Raw genomic sequence first — 18780 nt, 5'->3', positions numbered from 1 at the left:
TAATTGTGCATACTGACATTAAGATGTACATTTTCAGAAGTAGTGATTCTGTTACTGCAAATGTTTACCGATGTTACCCTACATGTAAGTATAACCAATTCCTTTAAAGCTACACATAGCGGTAAGGTCTACATTTACAATTTACCTTGATTACACGACAAATGTAGTGCAAATGTAAACCACTGGAAAAACATAATTAAAAAATACAAAAAAGGTTTAATTACCAAAAATAGTTTATTGCACATAACTTCAAGAAATTATTTTTGCCATTTTATTGACATGCTTTTATACTGTTAACCTGTACATGGACTTCTCGATCAGTCAAAACTGTTTAAGTCGTTAAGTAATACATTTAAAGTTATTTTCAAGGACTTGTTGTGATTGGGGAAAAATTAACTATGTGCAATACTCCCATTAACTACAATTAAAAAGAACCACATCACAGACATTCAGTTTCCTGCTTTGTTCAGATTATTCTTTATGGTCTGTTAAGCATAAATTATTTTTTTCCCTGGACGCATCCTTACGGAACACTCTTAGTGATTTGATTTTGGTGTCTTTTTTCGTAACTGTTCTCAACTACCACAAAGTATCGAATATATGCCTTGTCTTGAAAAGCTAGATTACTTTTATATTCATTCAATACAAAATGAATAGGCTGAAAAGACTCACACCTAAATTATATAAAACGTCATTTGACGTCTCACTGAATAATCTTAAACTGGCCTTTGCACATGCATTTTTCTAAAAAAAGCACAAAATATTACATATTACAGTGTTGCCTTTTAAATACAGTTCAGAAAATGTTACAGCTCTCTAAATCCATTCCAGTAGTTAAGAAAAATCAAGAGACAATCTGGAATATTGTATCTTTATGAGAAAAGAAGAAATCAAATATCAAACTGTTTTTCATTGGAATTAAAGTTACCAAAAGCAATGGTTGGAATTTACATAAGGGTATTATGAACAGTATTAAAATAAATTGAACAGCAATAGCAATTATGTACACATTTGCAAATGCAAAGCCACTAGTAAACAGCCCAAAATTTCAGAATTGTACAGCTTACAGTGAAAGGTAATGAAGCTTATCTATTGTGCCTAAATAGGCAGGGTACATAGACAACATTGTTTTGATTATTGACAATTCAAGAGTAGTTTAATGACACTCCTGCATGTTGCCAACAAGGTTAGTTTCAGGCTGAAGAGCAATACAATGGTCTGTAGTGACACCCAACTGTATTATGAGGCAAAGGAGACACATCCTTTCATTCATGTGAAAACATGTACAGTTAAGAATGCCACTTTTGTCCCTTTACAGTAAGAAATAACTTGTCACTATAGTAAATCCAGTATTTCTTTTGTACACTGCAACAGTCATTTTGCAGATAAAAGATGTTTGGGAGGGTATATTCTCAGCAATAAATATTCCATACATTTAAAAAATGCTATGCAATACACTGATTAGTTGTAGTCCACCATTGGTTACCATCCACCAACTTTCAGGATTTTATTTTCAGTGCAAGTAGGTCCTAATTTAATATGGAAAGAGACGTAAATTTTCAGAATATATTTTTGTGTTATCTTACTTATCTTTCATAGTCAACTGATACTGATGTTTTCCCACCAATTTAACTCCAATCACACTGTTAATCATGGTCAAGCACAATAACAGCTATAAATAACAGAAAATAAAGCGCAGTAACACAAAACACATATTGTATATTACTCTTTTAGAAATGTCAAATTTGCCAATAAAGTTGAGAATACCCTATTGTAAACTATAATTAAGGCTGTATGAGACAGTGAATAGACAGCGCAAGAGTCAAGTCTTTGACAGGGGATCATTACATTATATATATATATATATATATATATGTATATATAAGCACAACAACAAAACCAAAAAATAAAACATAATAAATCTGAGTACCGCACACTCACTGAAGCAGTAACATTTATCATAAAGATAGTTCTCTCTCTCTTTAGGTCAGTTATGCTTGCTTACATTTAACGTGCAACATCAGCAGATATCTCTCATGTAAGTCTTAACACTGGCATTAGGTCTTCTGCACAACCTGATCATCTGTTAAAACCTAAATGTTACACACACTTTGCATACATTCTTTCAAATTAAATACAGATGTTCATTAAGAACATTGAAATTCCCAAAACTGCATACAGGAGATTTCTCTCAGTTCTATTACGGCACTGCCATAATCATGTCAGCTATAGTTTAGGCCAAACCACGTACCCTAATTTACTACAGTTACCAGAAGAAATATCTTGGATTGAACAGTTGGCATAGGAAAATGCTGATGTTAATACTATTTTAGAAGACTATAGAAGAATATAGCTGCAATTTAAATGACGCAGTATGATTAACCTTCAACAAGAAGCACTATAACCCTGAAAAACTGCTTTACCTGGAATTACATAAGCGCACTGTGATCCCTAAACTCTTGTGATGTCAATGACGAGGGCTCATCACAAGTTTAGGGATCACCATGTTCTAATGATCCAGCTGTTGATGTCAGGCCTTGGATTCTTGGCCTGTAGTATGCACACAGCTATCTGGAACAGCTGGACAGGTAAAAACAGCAGAGACTCACAATGGAATAGGGAAAGAGAGTGGAGCCAATCCACTCATTCGCAGGCACAGCAGAATGGAAGAACAGTTCAGAGGGGTGCATGGAGGGGTGACCTATATGCAAAAAAGCTATAGATTCTCCTTGCACAGGTCACCCCTCAGAACAGCTACAGTGCTCACACCGTGCCGCCAAGACATCATATGGTAGGACAAAGTCAAAACGTGAAGTATTTTAAGACCACTGAAAAGAAGAACAGATGAGAGTGGAGTAAAATGTGACTCAAAAATGGCAGATGCGGTAAATATGATTAGGGTTTTAAAGCCTTTTTCAACTATGACTACTTAACGCAAGACAAGAGAAACCCCCAAGCCTGCTCCCCCTTTTGATGCAGTTGTCAATTTGAGAGTTGATATTTTATTTGATAAATTATAATTAAATAAAACAACATATAAAAGAAAAATACAACACCCAAATAAAGTGTAAAGCTATGGTAAAAAGTGTTGCTTCAATCCAGCATTATCTGTAAAGACAAGACAATGCCAAATGTTGGCTGCAGCAGTAGGTAACAAATGGGGGGAAAAAAAAAGAAAGCAGGAAGTTAAAAAAGTGCCAAGGTGGATAAAACTCCACTCTCCCAGACAGTTTGTCAGAGAATGCCCTGCATGTTATGATAGCTCCGTCTCCCTCTCAGCTCCACGGTTCTCCTCCGCTTCGGGCGGTGGAGTAGAGCCGTTGTCATGGACTCCCAGTCTGACAAGCTCCTCTGCATTAGTCCATGAGGTCATGGACTCGTGCACAGTAACCGTGTGCTCCTCCATCTGCTTCTGAAGACTGTCCATCTCCTGCCTGTAAGAACAGAAACACTCCAGTTTAACAGTGAAACAAAGTTCTGTTTAATTACACCCATTTTTCATATTTCGTGCAATACCTTTTTTATACATGCAAATAAATCACTTTCATGAAACATCTTAGGATACTGTGATGGTGTAATATTGGCTTCCATAATACATTAGAGAAGAAAAAGCTCTTATAGTTGCTATGAAAGCATAAGCTGGTTCTTATAGAACACACTGGAACAAAATGACTGAATGCCATAGTTGAAGTTTTGTAGCTGATGAAGTCAATGTGAAAACCAGCACAACAGGCCACTTGTTTTGTATATGAAGTGTGTAAGCGTGGTGGGGTGGAGTAGCCCTCTCACTTGAGCTGGCGCAGGCAGGTGTGGAGGTTGTTGAGGGGTTCCTTGTTCACGGAGGTGTGGGGCTTGAGCAGCTCATCCAGCAACGAGGCGGGCACGGGGCAGTCTGGGATTTTCACTGGGGTCACTGGAGTAGAGGCATTTGCATCTCCCTTCAGCTCCATGCGCTGTGGTTCAGACAGACGTGTTAGCATTTGTAGCGCTGTTATTCTCAGAGCAGTAATTACACTCTATATATATATATATATTATTGTAATATAGAATTATAATTTATATATATATATATATATATATATATATATTATTGTAATATAGAATTATAATTTATATATATATATATATATATATATATATATATATACACAATTATACTATATTATAACAAATTATGAGGTAAGTTACGCACAGTTGTTCTATACCGAAATAAAATTCAGGGAAAGTGGTTGGATGTATGAAGCAAAAAGTAAATGGTCCATGTGTGGGCTGTTGACATAGTGTGTGCTAACAGCACTTTCCCTACAAAAGTAAAGTAATTGTACATTTTAATGAGACCTGTACGGAAAAACAGATCACCACAAGGTAAACAACTAACGATTTTAAGGCACAGTTGGCCATTGAACTAACTTACACATGTCATTGATTAGACCGTCTTAAATATCCCTTTAAATGGCAGCAATAATCAGTGATGGTGTAATCAAAACTGTATTGTGCAAGTCGAATGGACTTGGCCAGCTCACCTTCCTCAGGCGGCTCTGTTTGAGGTCCTGTTTGAGCTGCTGGTTCTGCTGTAGGAGAGTCTTCATGCTGCTCCTCAGCTCGCCCACCTTGGCCTGCAGCATAAACTTGTCCTTCCTGGTGCTTGTCAGTTCGTCCTGCACCACCTCCAGCTCCACCTTTATCCCCTGGAAAACCCCGCAGTGGTAACAGGGTCTCTGTGTCAGCATCACTTCAACAGTCTCTCATCTGAGTACTTAAACACCACCGCTGTCACGTCCATTAAAACAGGGTTTTCAGATGATGAAAGAACAACTCAAGAAGAACTCACCCATCAACTAAAACCTACAGAATGACAATAAGGACTAGTGGCACATTAAAAAAGACAATGTCACCAAATTGAGAGAGACAGAATGAAATGGAACAGTGGTGCTCTGAATATCCAGTTCAGGTTGTGTGTGTCAGTGTTGTCACCTGTAGCGCTGACTGCAGGCTCTCTAGCTCCCTCTGGCTGCACTGCTCCGCCATCTCCAGCTGCTGCTTCTGGGCCTCGATCTCCCTCTGCCGCTGCTCCACCTCCCACTTCAGGTCCTCCACCTGCGAAACAGACACGGTTGGTCACTTCCAGCCAGGCCCCATCTGGCCCCTATCTGGCCCACACCCATGGCTGTGCCTGACGGTAGCCCACGTACTTCCTGGTTGGTGACTGGCTGCTTGCTGAGCTGCTCCTCTAGCTGCTTCTGCAGGATCTGCAACTGGGAGTTCGCCTCGGCCAAATCCTCCTGGAACTGGGATACCTCCTGGGAGTGCTTCTCATCTTCAGCCCTGAGACAGAGCAAGAGAACATCAGTCATACAAGCATTCCTTACAGGAATTTCTCATTGCTTAACAAAACCAAGACACAATACTTTACGAAAAGAGAAAATAAAAAATATGCTCATTATATCTCCAATCTAGAAGATCAAATTACACAAAGATGAGTATTTGACCTTGACCATTATTATCAACATGCATGTGTGGTTTGTCATGCAACTGCTGATTACAGCAAAACAAAAGCACAGATTCAGGCCTTGGACTTGTAATTGGGTGTTGGTATGTGTAGACTGTCCACAGGGACTTACTGGAGTTTGTGGGCCTCACTCTGCAGGGCTTTGATGAGCTCCTCCTTGGCCTGGAGGTCCTTCTTGATCTCGCTCAGCTCCAGCATGGCGGCCCTGTAGTGCCGTCGGTTGTGGGCTGCTTCCGCCTTGGCTGCAGCCACCTGCGGGACATGAGTCGCACTCAGTGCTCTGTTGCTCAGAGAAGCAAGCTCACTGGGGCCATCTTGTGGATGGAGTATCTGCCCTGACTCTGGAAGGGTCACTTCTCAGCCGAGTCATACCAAAGACTCAAAAATGGCAGCTGCCATCCCTTTGCATTGGACTCAACATTAAAAAGATGGATAAGGCCCTGTGAGAGCCTGGCATCCTGACCAGGTGATATTTGTTTACATCAATCTGCTTCATCCTGTAGAAATCAGGTCAAGCTATAATCCTATGAACCAGCTAGGCCCAGACATGGCTTACTTTGTCCCCTCTTTCATACGTTCTTTCATGTATCACCTTCATAAAAATGGTGTGAATGCAAAATGTCCTATGCTAAGAATGTGGGGGTGGTGGGGAAATGTTGAAACAGAATTTCTGTACTTTACAAAATCTTAGAATTACTTTTTGAAAAACCTGAAAACAAATACTTTAATATATTATTTTGCAATGATTTCAACATGAAACACTATTAGACTATTGTGCCAATATTGCCCAAGAGATCCAAAGGCTAACTTTAAGCAGATAAGGAGATTAATACTTCTACAATTTTCTATTAATTAACAGTTCACTTTATGTTTAGATGTTTAAGCCTTGATGAAAGCAGGATTCAATTCCACCACTCTGTGTTTACCTGCTCTTTGAGATCCTTGACTTTGACCTTCTCTTTTTCCAAAGCTGCCTGCAGTGTCTGAATCAGCTGTTTCATCTGCTGATCTTCCTCCTCTTTACGCTTTAACACAGCTTGAACCTGAGAGGAAAGGAGCATGAAACAAAAGCGCTTACAACAGGCCGACTGGAGTACAGATACGGTACATCACATTTCATGAGAAGCGACACCTGTTATGAACAACTGAAGACACTGGTAGTGGCTCAGTTGCAAAAAATTCAAGTCAATATTTGTTTGAAGTGGGCTGTGAGGTCAGAGGTCACACCTGGAGGTTAAGCTGAACCAGGTCTGCTTCCCTCTTGGCCAGTGCAGTCTCCAGGATGTTGGCATGCTCCCGCAGTGCATTGTGGGACTGCCCGAGTCCAGCTAATTTCCCTTTCTCATGTTCCAGCTCCAATGACAGCTTCTTGTTGACGTCCTCCAGACGACGGATCCTCTTTTTAAAGCACCGCGACTCCTGAAGCTGTGGAATGTTTGGTTCATATTTTAAGGCCTTTCAATATCATGCACCAACCAATCCCATTGCCATATACTTTGCTATCAGAGTATTCCTCTGGAATGGTCAAAGGTCAGGATGGCTCATACCTCGTCCTCCAGTTCCAAGACTTTCTCCTGATACTCCTCCAGCTCTGTGCTGGTGAGGGAGATGACCTCCTGAAGCTCCTTTTCCAGCATGGCCTTGCTCTGACTGACTGCCTGAAGTTCATTCTGCAGGGACTCTATTCTCTCCTGGAACAGTCAGGAAGCACACACTCCCATCAGCTCACAATTGCAGTGGAAGTCACACTGAGTGTTGCTGTGCTAATCCACAAGTTAATGTGTACTTGCTGGTAGGACAGCTGTACCTGCAGGGCCTGGTTGTTGCCTCCATCTGAGACCTGGGCCTTGAGTTTGCTCAACTCTGCCTCTGCTGTCTCTTTGTCGGTGAGGGCCTCTTGAAGCCTGCGGCTAAGGATGCCCACAGCGTTCTCATAGGCCTTGTGCTTGGCCTTCATTTCCTTTTGCGCACTGGTCAAGTCTGTCCCAAGACGTTTCATTCTCGCCTTCTGCTCTGAAATGGCTCTGAGAGAAGGTGCATCAGGGAGTATGAGAATCTCTAAGAACTGAACAGCGCCAGTGGCTATGCACATCAGACACAGTAATTTTCTGGATTTATGAATAAGCCATTATGAATCAAAATTGACAATCACTATGGAGATCATGCTGGAGAAATCTGGTTTCATGACTCACTTTTTGGCTTCTTCCTGCATTTGCTCCACCTGCTTCTTCAGTCCCTCATTCTCCTCTGTGACGGCAGCCAGCTGGCTTTGGTCAAACTGCAGCGACTGCAGGGAAATGTTAAACCAATATCTTAACAAGCATGGAACTAATCCTAGTAAACAGAGAAATGTAATTTAAGACAACCCATGAGACAATGTATGTTGCCCTGAGTCAGGATGGAGTTCTTTACCTGAATCTGGGTCTCCAGTTGGTCTCTCTCCTTCTGCACAGCTTGGATATGGGCCTCCAGGCTGTTCATCTGTTCTTGGACCCGGGAGACCTCCTTCTGCAGTCTGTGCTGCTCCAGCTCCGCCGCCTTCTTCTCCCCCTGAGCATTCAGCAGCTCCTGCTTCAGCCCCTTCACCTCCGACAGCAGACGTTTCTTGGTAGCTTTCAGCTCGCTGATCAGCTGATCTTTAGAGCTGGCATCCCGTCGGTAGGCCTCCACCATCACCTGCAGCGCAAACGAGCACCAGCAGGTGAGCTCATCTGGCAAATTTATTTAGACACAAGGCAAACAAAGATCTTGAGGCCAGCAACGCACCTTTTGTTGCATGAACTGCTCTTTTAATTTCTGAGCTTGTTTCTTCAAGGTGCCATTTTCCTCCTGCAAGGTTTCAATCTTGGAAGAAAAAGAAAAGAGGTCTCATGTTACTGCATGTCATATACACATCGATGACCAGGGCAGAGTAGGTACACATCATACTGTGGTGCTCCAAGGGTTGTGGCACTCACCTGAGACGCTTTCACCTGAACATCTTGCCGGAGCTGATCCAAGACGTCAGATGCAACCAGAACATCTTCACCTAACCGCTGTGCTCCCTCATCAAGCACTTCTTTGTCTGCCCGGGCCGCCTGCAGGGCCACTTCCAACACGATCTTCTCATTTTGCAGGTACTGAATGGTATCTTCCTTGGCATTGGTGTCTGTCTGCAGCTCGGCAAGCTGGGCCTCCAGCTCCAGGTAGCGTGCCTCCAGCTGGTTGAGGGACTGCTCTTTGGTTTGCAGGGTCTCCTGGGTGCTGGTCAACTGCTTCATCAGTTCAAGGTGCTCCTTCTGGAGGGCTTCCAGCTGTGCATCCTTTTGGGACATGGTCAGCTTCACCTACAAGCGCAGGGCACAGGACATTGTCAGGGCTACACCATGGCACTCAGACTACCTTGCACATGTTCAGAGTTTGACCAAATCAAGCAGTCTTTCATAGGGGTTGGCTCACTAACTAGCAACGTGAGTAAGTGTCCTACCTGCTCTAGTTCTCTCTCCAGAGAGCTGGCTGTGTTTGCAAGCTTCTGCAAGTGTTCCCGCTCCTCCTCAAACTCCTCCAGTTTCCGCTGAAGGTCATCCTCCACCATGGACTTGGCATCCTGGATCTGGTGGAAGGCAGCCTCCTGGTCCAGCATGTCAGCCTGAAGCATTGGTGTGATGGGGAGGTTACTCTTCGTTCAGAGACCATCAGCAATATTGATATTTGGAAATTATTTGAGGGGAAAAAAGGCACTGACCTCAATGTTCTGGAGTTGCACAGCGATGCGTTCCTTCTCTTTGATAGAGCGATGCTGCGTCTCTGTGAGCTGTTGGGACAGTGTCACGTTCTCCAGCTTCAGGTGCTCCATCACTCCAATCTGAGTCATCTGGCCAGCCTGAAAACAAACACATTTACCATTTACTGCACAAAGCCCCAATAATATTACAAGTAATATGGAGCCAAAACCAAAGGGGTATTTTTGTCACTTCTAAGTGATGCCCACTTCGACACACTTTCAGGTTGACAGTTTGAATGCTGTGAACATATACAAACAACTGTTAGCTAGATCCCTTCCTTACCTGCATGTTAGCCATTTCACTCTGCAGTCGAACCCGAGCCTCCTGAGCCAGTGCCAGCTGCTGCTGGTACCACTGGCGCACCTGCTGCAGCGAGTCGATTTCGGCCTGAGAGGTCTTGAGGCGAGCCTGAAGAGAGCTGCGCTCCAGCTGGACCTGCTGGAGCTGGGCCTGCAGCCCACCCATCTGCTCACGCAGCTCCTGGACTGCAGAGGACAGAGACCACACCACAGTCAATCACGTCAAAGTATCTGGGTGACATGCTGAAGAGGAGTACCTGCGACAGTAGTGAACAGCGACTGCGCAGTTCTGCAGGCCACTCACCAGACTTGTCCCTGGACGTCACTGTTTGTTGCATCTCCTCCACTTTCCCCATAAGCCGCTGGTACTGCTCCTCGGCCACTTGCAGATCGGTGCCCAGTGATGCCAGGCTGGCGTTCTTGCTCTCCAGGTTGCTCTGGAGTTCCACCATGTCCCTCTCCAGCTGGGTGCAGCTTTGGCGCAGGGTGGTCACCTCAGAGGTGAGGGAGTTCTGTTTCTCCTGACTGGCCTGGGCCTGCTCCATCTGAGCCTGCAGCTGGGCATTGACTGTGGCTAACTGTGCCTGGAGCTCAGTCTTCTCCTTCAGAGCCTGGAGATGCGGAGGAGAGCAGGAGGGGTGTTAGTGCACTAAGACCAACACCCAAACACTCTGTACATCAAGAGTATCTCTTCACTAGGCCGTTCAAATTTAGTGACCTGGTTGGCCTCTGATGACAATGATTCCAGCTGGCCCTCCAGCCTCATTTTTTCCTTCAGCACCTGCAGCATTTCATCATGGGTCCCCATCACAGAGCTTCCCAGGGAAACACTTCAACAGAAACAGAACATAGATAGATGGCACAATAGATCACAGAGACACATTCACATGTTACAGTGCTAAGCTCAAAGATGAAATATTCTTGGTTAATGGCTGATGCTGTTGGGTGCAGCATTAAGTGCTGCAGCACGCTATACCTGCTGGAGAAGCTGTCCCTGCGGCTGCGTGGCTCTCCGCTCCCCTCCTGCTCCTGTTCCAGTTCCAGCTGGTGCTGCTCATCTGTGGCCGCCTGCAGCACCTCCCGAAAAGAGGGGAACTGCCCCACCGCTTCAGGGGCGATCTCCCTGCCTTCCACCGTGTAGGGCGCCCTTTGTCGGCCCACCACTGCCGACAGCATCCCATAGGTCCCGGAGGTCGAAACGCTGCTGTACGACGAGCTGTCGCTGTCGTTCCCGTCCGGCCTCAGGCCCGACTCGCTGCCGTCCGCCTCGGAGACGCTGTCCCCGAGCTGCAGGGAGGACTCCGTCTGCTCTACCGTGTCCGAGGTCACGCTGATCTCCGACACGGTGGACGACGCGCTCCGGTTGACCTGCAGCGACCCCCCGGAGGAGTTTGTGACCGCGGAGCTGCCGCCCCCGCCCTCTGCCTCCGGGGTCTTGTAGTCGGCCAGGGAGTGGATCCTGTTGGAGCGGGAGGACTTGGAAGAGGACTTCTTCTCCTTGGCAGGCGGGATACCCAGGCTGCCCAGCTTCGGCCCCCTCGGGACGCTTGTCCGCAGGAAGGAGTACTCCTTGGTCATGGAGACCGTGCTCGCCCGCGGGAGGCCCTCGGGGTGCAGCATCAGCTCCGGGTCCAGAGTGCTGGAGGGCCGACTTTTGGGCGTTGAATGATGTGACTGCAAGGTATAATGCCTTACTGTTGATAGTGCTTCTGAGAATGCAGATTACAGCAGACAGACCCATGGCTAGGTTCAGAGAGGCTGGGCCATGTCTAGTGCTCCACTCACCCTCTCCCGTTGCCTCTGCACCCGGTACTGTTTCAGCTGCTCCTCTAGACGCCGACGCGCCGCCAAACGAATTTGCTCCTCGTTCTCCAGCTCCAAGGATGGTTCCTGGGAGGCTACCGGGAAAACAGGTTTAACACAAGCAGATCCCGATCACACCATGTCAAAATGGGAATTCTGATATTGGCATACAAGCTGTTCATCCAATTAAACGCATTTTGATCTCAGCCCAATTTATGGATACGGTAAAAATGCTTCATTGTCCAATATGTTCTACAATAAATACCCTTTTATTCTGGTCCCATTGCTACTCTGTTCCTGGTAGCTGGGAGAAAACACAGCTTGTATGACAACACAGGCGTGTGGTGATGTTAGGTCATCCCAGTGTGGTTAATATTAATGCTGCATGCGTCCCAGTGCTGGCAAGGCCGTGGAGTGAGACCTTGAGGGTCCCTTACAATTTCTTAGCCATACATTTAAGGTTGAGAGTTAATGGGTCACACAAATTATATGGCCATGCAAATAAAAAATATGCACGTAACTCCAACAGACACTTTAGTTTTGGTTCAGTTAGTGCAAATTGGCCATGCCATGATTACACTGTATTGTAGAAATGAACATTTTTCACTTGGATTGAATTAAATACTGCCAAGACAAAATGCCCTCAGTAGTCACCTAATGCCCTCTGTGCAAGTATTTCAAGGGCTTATGAGCCCTGTCAGCAGATCTTGGTCCTGCTGAGGGAACTGTGGGGAAACTCAATCCTGTAATCGGGGAATTCGCTTGGAGGTGATTAAATTTGAGGTGACGATGCATTTAAATTAAAACTCGTATGTATAACACAATGGGTGAAACAATGAGGGAATATTAATACTGAATATTTCAATGTAATCGGGTCAGTTCATTGCAAATGCACTTTGATCTCACTTGTATGTACTAATTGTTAGCAAATAATGTACAATCATGTATATAATATATAAACAAGTAAACATTTAAACTCTTGACTCAAAAAATGCCAATTTTATCAGAGAATATAAATGGGTAACACAATATATGCATAGAACAGCAATGCGCTGCTATTTTTTCACCCAAGTAATCACAACAACCCAGCTCTGAAGCACTGCTGTTGGTCATTGCATCTGAATATACAGAACAATGACTGGGTCTCTGCCCAAGGGAGGCATTGTTCATTTATCTGAGGTTGGGACCGAGGTGTTAAAATTTCAATATACCATTTTACAAATGTCAAATCATACAAAGTGGGTGAGAAACAGATTACTGCATGTATTGTTTAATCTTCTACCTAATTAATGATAGTTTGATTGCTTGTGGCATTAAGCATTAACTTTTGACACTGTATTCAAATACAGTTAATCACATCAAATAAAAGCCTGATACTAGAATTGGTACAGTCTTTTCTGACAAAAAGCTAAATTAAATACTTCTGAAGTATTTGAAAATGTAATTCAACCGTAAAATTAAATACCCTGTATACCTTTAGATCACTGAAAGCTATAATGTGGATATTTTACTTTCAGGAACAACCAGATGGGTACTTTTTACATTGTCAACAACCAACTCAACAAGAAGGTCTGAAAAACATCACAGCTCAGTTCTGACTTACATGCATATTCTACAAATTACAGTAGATCAGCATCTACACTGGGATGTACTATTTACAGAACACCTGTTCTACAAAGTCCCTGAAATACAATTACTTAAGCATGAACACTGTAGGAGATGAAGCACTAAGACTAAGCAGATTTTCAGTTACCCATTTCAATATACTACTTAAAAAAACTGCATAATCTCACCTTAACCTTAAAATCAGGAACTTTGCAAATTTAACAGTTAGTTACACAATCAGAGAAATTTTAGGACACTTTGGGTTGTTCTATGAGAAAACACAGTGTAAAAATGGTAATGATGAATTGGTAACTGGTGCTGAAGGTAACCCTTCATAAACTCACAAAGTTTTAATGACAAATCTGTAAAACTGGTTCTCATTTCATTTCAGGTACTGAAATTTGCTAGCTAGAAAGCCAGCCAGCCTAAAGCATTAGCTACCAACATGCTACAATGCTAGTGCAATCTATCGAGCTTATGCAGCAAGCTAAACGACAGCAGCCCCAGCATAGTTCTGTCTTACTGCCCATTTTCCCCCTGTAGTCTCCTGAAAATATAGCCATTAGGGTCAAGTAGATTGTTCAAGCAGATTTGCTTTGAATGACTGAATAGCTGACTGACAGAAATTATGGCTGGAACAGAGAAGTTAATGAGTCTTTTTGAGGTGGTCAATATGCATTAACGTTCACTTCCACTGAGTGAGCAGTTGCTTTCAGCACCAATATCCCACATGCACCATTTGCAGACACTGTAAGGAGTCAATTGGATGTGCACATTTAACTACAATGAATTCCTGCTGATTTTTTTCCACAGAACAGCCCAACATGCCCAGTAAGTGCATCACACACAGTCACACCAGGAAATAAGGACATGGTATAGAGGTTAAAACGAACCCATTTCCCACAAAAGAACCCTCAACCAAAGAAACAATTCAGGGACCAAGGAACAGAATACTGCACAATGAAAGCAGGTACACACCACTAAAGCAGATTCCCACTGAGGCTATATCTCTTGGTAGTGTAAGCACAAGCAAGGGTGTCAAAAAGGAGGGTTACATCAGCCTCTAAAGCAAATAGCAAACAGGGAGGGGGGCAGGGGGCTTCAAATACAGGGGGGAGGACTCACTGCATGTATGCTTACACAATTCAGTCTCCTGCATAGGTATGCTTAGTTTGAGCGACTGCAATGTGTCACCCTTGTGAACAGTGCCCTCAGCAATAGCTCCCTGAGACTTCTCTAGGAGGTGATGGAAAGCGGCCACACCTGGAGACGGCTCTTTGGTCTGGGGGCTGACAGAGCGGGCGGTGCCATTGGGAGGGGCCAGAAGCAGGGGGCCGTTTGGGCAGCCGTCCCCTTCAGCACCCAGACCCACCGCCGCTCCATCTCCGTTTGGCACCGTGTCTGCTTTGACAGGACCTGTCGGCAAGGGGAAAGGACGAGGACAGAGTCAGCAGAGTGCAGCAGATGGTGTCCGGTAATAGAGGGGCTTGTATTTCGCTGTCGAGCGAGAGAGGTGCACGGTGACACACACAGGAGGGCAACGCTGGGGCCTCGCCCATTCCCGTTACTGAGGGCTTTTTGTGACTTTCTTGTGTGACTGGTCCAACAGCCCCGTCAAGCCAGTACAGCTCCTTAACAACTAGGGATGGGGGAATGACGTATTTCCTTCATGCTATTCTTCACGAGAAACACACTGCAGATACAATTTTTCCCTGCACGACTGAAATGATACATGACTGCATCAGCTACATTACAAGGCAGGGCCTCCCCCTGCAGCCAGCCATATGACATGTCATTATGGAGAGGGTTGCTGGCAGTCGGTCGACTCAAGGAGAGCAGCCAAACAACACAGTCATTCCATGCTCAGATATGTCACACACAGCTGAGAGCACTGATATATTTAGGATGACTAAGACTGCAATGTGGTAATAGCACAGACCTTCCACTTTCTCCAGACTTGCTGGACAAAACCCTCTCACATAGTCTTACAAAAACAAAAGTCAAGCTCTCGCTGTCTTTGTCAACTGGTATTCCTCAGGGAGTGAACCCCACAGAAATGAGGCAGTTTCTTGGAATTTAAAATATGCAGTCAGATTTGTGTCAGTTGAGGTAATACAGGATTTATATGCAGTACTTTAATACTCCCATTTGCAATGGGAATACTACAACTGAATCAGTAATAAACACAAAATAAGCATAAGGCGCCATTTATGACAAATCCAATGAAATAACTGCTTGTGAATGCACCTGACAATCTTTGAACCTACTTAGACAATGAAGTGATTTGATGTTTTTGTACTAAGTGCTTCATGCTCTCACTTCACCCAAATCAAACAAAATGCTTAACATCAGGCAGAGGGCCCAGCAGAGCTACCGCTGTGTGCAAGACATGATTTAATTCCAGACAGCACTGCCTGTTTTTACAAATCATTGCCATGACGTTAATCCTGACTTGCACTGAGAGCAGTGTCTGCCAAAATTTTCCCATCCCACTGCTCCTCCTCCACACTGTGGGATTATCACAGGAGTACAATTGTGTCTTGTGTCGGTTCTCAAACTTTCACCCTCTCCGTTTCAGCAGAGAATCGACACACATCTGAAAGGCATTTTACAAATGGCTCCCCATAACTTCCCATAAAAAGCCAGGTTTTGACAGGTTATTACACTACTTTCACTTGCCGTTATGCAACACCCCCTCAACTGCAGAGCAGCGCTCACCATTAGCTATGTCCCCCGTGGCTATCGGCTGCTCCGCCGCTCCTTGCTTCAGCAGCTCTGTGCCACTCCTGACAGGATGGTCAGGGCACTCTTTGGTCTGCGGTAGCGGGTCTGGCTGATGTGATTCAATTTCCATTGTGGCAGCTGCAGCTTTTCCACTTTCTCATTCACTTGTAAAACACTAGTTTCGAAAAGCACTACACTGGTGCCCATGGAACAGAGATGGGTTGTTGGGGTATGTTCCCGGTCAGACCATTTTCACAGTGCTGAGCTTCAGTCACAGGAAGACCAGACGAAAACCAGTTGCTCCAGTTACAAGGACATTGCACAGCCTTCCCTAGAAAATAAAATGAAGCCCATTTTACACCTTTGAAAAATATTCTGTTACACATTCAATCGATAAAATGACAGTTACAGGAGAAACATACAAAATTTCTTTCCACCATGGCAGAAACAGTGAAATATACCTTTGCATTTCCCAGACCCAAATAAATCCTCTGAGGTTCCTCAAGAAAGGTGAAAGAGGAGTGATGGGGCTTTAGAAATACACTGAACCAGTGGTTCAGGTTGTAAACTGACATGCAAACCAGGTCATACACAGAAGCTAGGCTGTTGAAACAAACCAAGAGAACTGAGTGAAGTGATGACAAACTCCAAACTACAAAGCCAATGCCCAAATAATCAATTCTTTTTGGCTTATTGTGCTTGTCAAGTGTACAAACTATATGTAAAGCAAACTAAAATATGGCTATGGCAAATAATTAAGCAGCCTAAAATTCCAGTGCAGTGAATTTAAAGTAGTTCTGGGAAAAATAAAACACGTTCTCATTTAAATTATATACCATAAGACAAAAACAGCCACACATAACATAACAAAACACAATATCAATATGTTAAGGCACCGTTAAAATCAGTTACACAGTATATTACTTATCGAAAAAGACTGGTTTATAGATATACCAACTAACTTGAACAGCACTGTACTTAAGTACTGGGTCTTAACTTGTGACAGTGTCCTAATCGCTAGGCACGCCACGAATTGGTCAGCGCTTGGGAGTACCACTAAACCACCATTGAAAGGCGGTCACGAGATCTTCCTCATTGTTGATCTGGATGCGAGAATGTCAGACAGCAATTCGTCATGATGATCATCATGAAGCCAGACCGTAGCTAATGACGTAGCTACTTAAAAGATCGATGGCATCAGCTTCACTGACTCGATACGCAAGTTAGTTAATTAGGTACAGTGATAGTTTGCTGCTCCGTGCTGCAGCTAAATTTGTAAAAATACAGCTAAGTTAGCTAACTGCTGAGAACACGAGATGAAACGCATTCACTTGCCTGTGATCGGTTTCGGTAACCAACCAGGCAATCACTAGCGAGCTAGCTAATCCCCACAGATCTGTCGTAGGAAGACAATGTGCACATTCTGAAATTCGTAGCTAGCTAGCTACTTCGGCCGAATAAGGACACCGTGCCATTGGCTGAACACAATGCTAAATATACAATTAGGTAATCGGGCTAACTCGAAAGGAATAAGAAAACCCAGATAACCTCAGTAAACACTTGGTGGTTAGCTACTCGGCTAAAATAATTAAGTATTGGTATGGAGAGACAATTTATATAAATGTAAGATGACTTACACTGTTAAATACTTCCAACACAATACACATCTTAACGTTACCAATTTTACAAGGATTAACGTCACTAGCTAAAGCTTAGCTACGTGAATTGGCTCAACAGATCCAGAGAACACACTGGTGTCTTCCAACAGTTAGTTTGCAGCGTCGGATAAATGACAGGTAAATTACTGGTAATATTATTGACCTGAGACTACTAATATTAATAGCACAGAAAGTAGCGAGCTACCTAGTTCACCTGTGTTAAGGTAGCTACAAAGCTAACCAGATTCCATGCTGTTAGCCAGTGCTTTCCAGACTGAGAGACAGCTGCTATCCATACGGACGGATATCTAGCTACACTGGTCTAGCTAGCCACGATCGTTTGACATTAATGGGCTGTCCACGCGGTGACGTTATACGCTGTTGGTCCACATAAACAATACAGACAATTCCTCGTACTAACTAGCTAGCTTGGTATCTCGCCCACCTCAACTCAATTTTACATAGCTAGCTAATGACTTAGATAGCTCGCTAACTAGCGATATTTGCTAACCTTAGATACCGAGCTAACTGTCACTACAAGAGTAGTTAGACATCAAGTTTACGTCTGTTACCTTTGCTTTACATATATTACTATCACAGACTTTCAAAGTAAATTCACGCAGATCAAATGGTAACAAATAATATTTGCAGCTAATGTTAAAAATACCAACCTTCCCGACGACTCTCTTTCTGCCTCTACGTGGCTGTTTAGATTCCGACTTTTTGTCGTTCCGATCTGCAACAAGGAACTAAATAGCTGATGACTTTTTTTTTGAAACTGTGAAGTCTCAAAAGTCTTATCTATATACAAAATATACATGTATACATATTTAATTAGATTTTTTTTAAAAGTCTTGTTACGATATATCACATTATTTGTTAGCGAATTAGGTTAAAACAAAAGTGTTATTAACTTAGTTACCAGTAACGATAACCCGAGCTGTAATACTGAACGGACTTGGAAGAGAATCCTCGGGGAGGGAGTTCCGGGAAAGAAGCTTCCTCCGTCGTCTGGTCAAGTAACGGGATGGCCCGGTCGATGAACCTGTGGAATGCTTTTCTCTATTTATTGTTGAGTTTTCATAATAATATAAAAATATATTTGTGTTATTGGCAAGAAAACCTAGCTATGATGAGACATTTATCTGTACAGCCTAAAGAATTGGGGTTCAAAAATGTTTGTGTTTTAACATTTTAGGTCCTTAACTCATATGTTAGTCTTAGATCTACTGAGAACTTCCTAGGTCATTTCAGATTTTTCGTAGTGTGCATGCAATTTGTTCAGTTAAAATCAGAGGTTTACATGCTTGGGGAAATCTGATCTGATGGTAGCGAGCTCAATATCTGAGTTAAAAATAAGACTGCTTTCACAGTTCATAGATTAGATTTCAATGGGAAGTCCAACTTCCAGACTTAAA

General features: G+C 43.6%; 1 protein-coding gene across 3 annotated transcripts; it reads right to left on the bottom strand.

Annotated features, from left to right (window-relative positions):
- Window positions 1–2317: 2317 nt before the first annotated feature.
- golga3 (golgin A3) lies at window positions 2318–18082 on the bottom strand. Of its 3 annotated transcripts, none has more exons than XM_036527411.1 (24): window positions 18034–18082; window positions 15699–16035; window positions 14121–14396; window positions 11358–11470; window positions 10549–11246; window positions 10291–10402; window positions 9877–10183; window positions 9556–9758; window positions 9234–9371; window positions 8976–9137; window positions 8467–8835; window positions 8276–8353; window positions 7922–8185; window positions 7702–7796; window positions 7317–7533; window positions 7057–7200; window positions 6737–6934; window positions 6436–6552; window positions 5622–5761; window positions 5193–5325; window positions 4975–5097; window positions 4524–4688; window positions 3790–3953; window positions 2318–3434 (listed from the first exon to the last, which is right to left on the bottom strand). In XM_036527411.1, exons 2-24 carry the CDS (start codon window positions 15832–15834, stop codon window positions 3254–3256), a joined length of 4533 nt encoding a protein of 1510 aa, XP_036383304.1. In that variant the 5' UTR covers window positions 15835–16035; window positions 18034–18082; the 3' UTR covers window positions 2318–3253. The 3 variants fall into 3 exon arrangements, with proteins under 3 accessions (XP_036383304.1, XP_036383305.1, XP_036383306.1); XM_036527412.1 differs by having other exon boundaries at window positions 14244–14396; XM_036527413.1 differs by lacking the exon at window positions 14121–14396.
- Window positions 18083–18780: the final 698 nt, after the last annotated feature.

This window comes from Megalops cyprinoides, chromosome 4, assembly GCF_013368585.1.
Source record: "Megalops cyprinoides isolate fMegCyp1 chromosome 4, fMegCyp1.pri, whole genome shotgun sequence".
Lineage (NCBI taxonomy): Eukaryota > Metazoa > Chordata > Actinopteri > Elopiformes > Megalopidae > Megalops > Megalops cyprinoides.
This window is presented reverse-complemented; position numbering and strand designations above follow the sequence as displayed.

Bases quoted from the DNA above. Each gene is read 5' to 3' on its own strand.
- golga3 (XM_036527411.1), bottom strand. From the start codon at position 15,834: ATGGAAATTGAATCACATCAGCCAGACCCGCTACCGCAGACCAAAGAG. The intron at 14,397-15,698 runs GTGAGCGCTGCT...CCTTGCCGACAG, and splicing joins CACGGGGGACATAGCTAATG to GTCCTGTCAAAGCAGACACG. The intron at 7,534-7,701 runs GTGAGTCATGAA...ACCTTCTCTCAG, and splicing joins ATGCAGGAAGAAGCCAAAAA to AGCCATTTCAGAGCAGAAGG.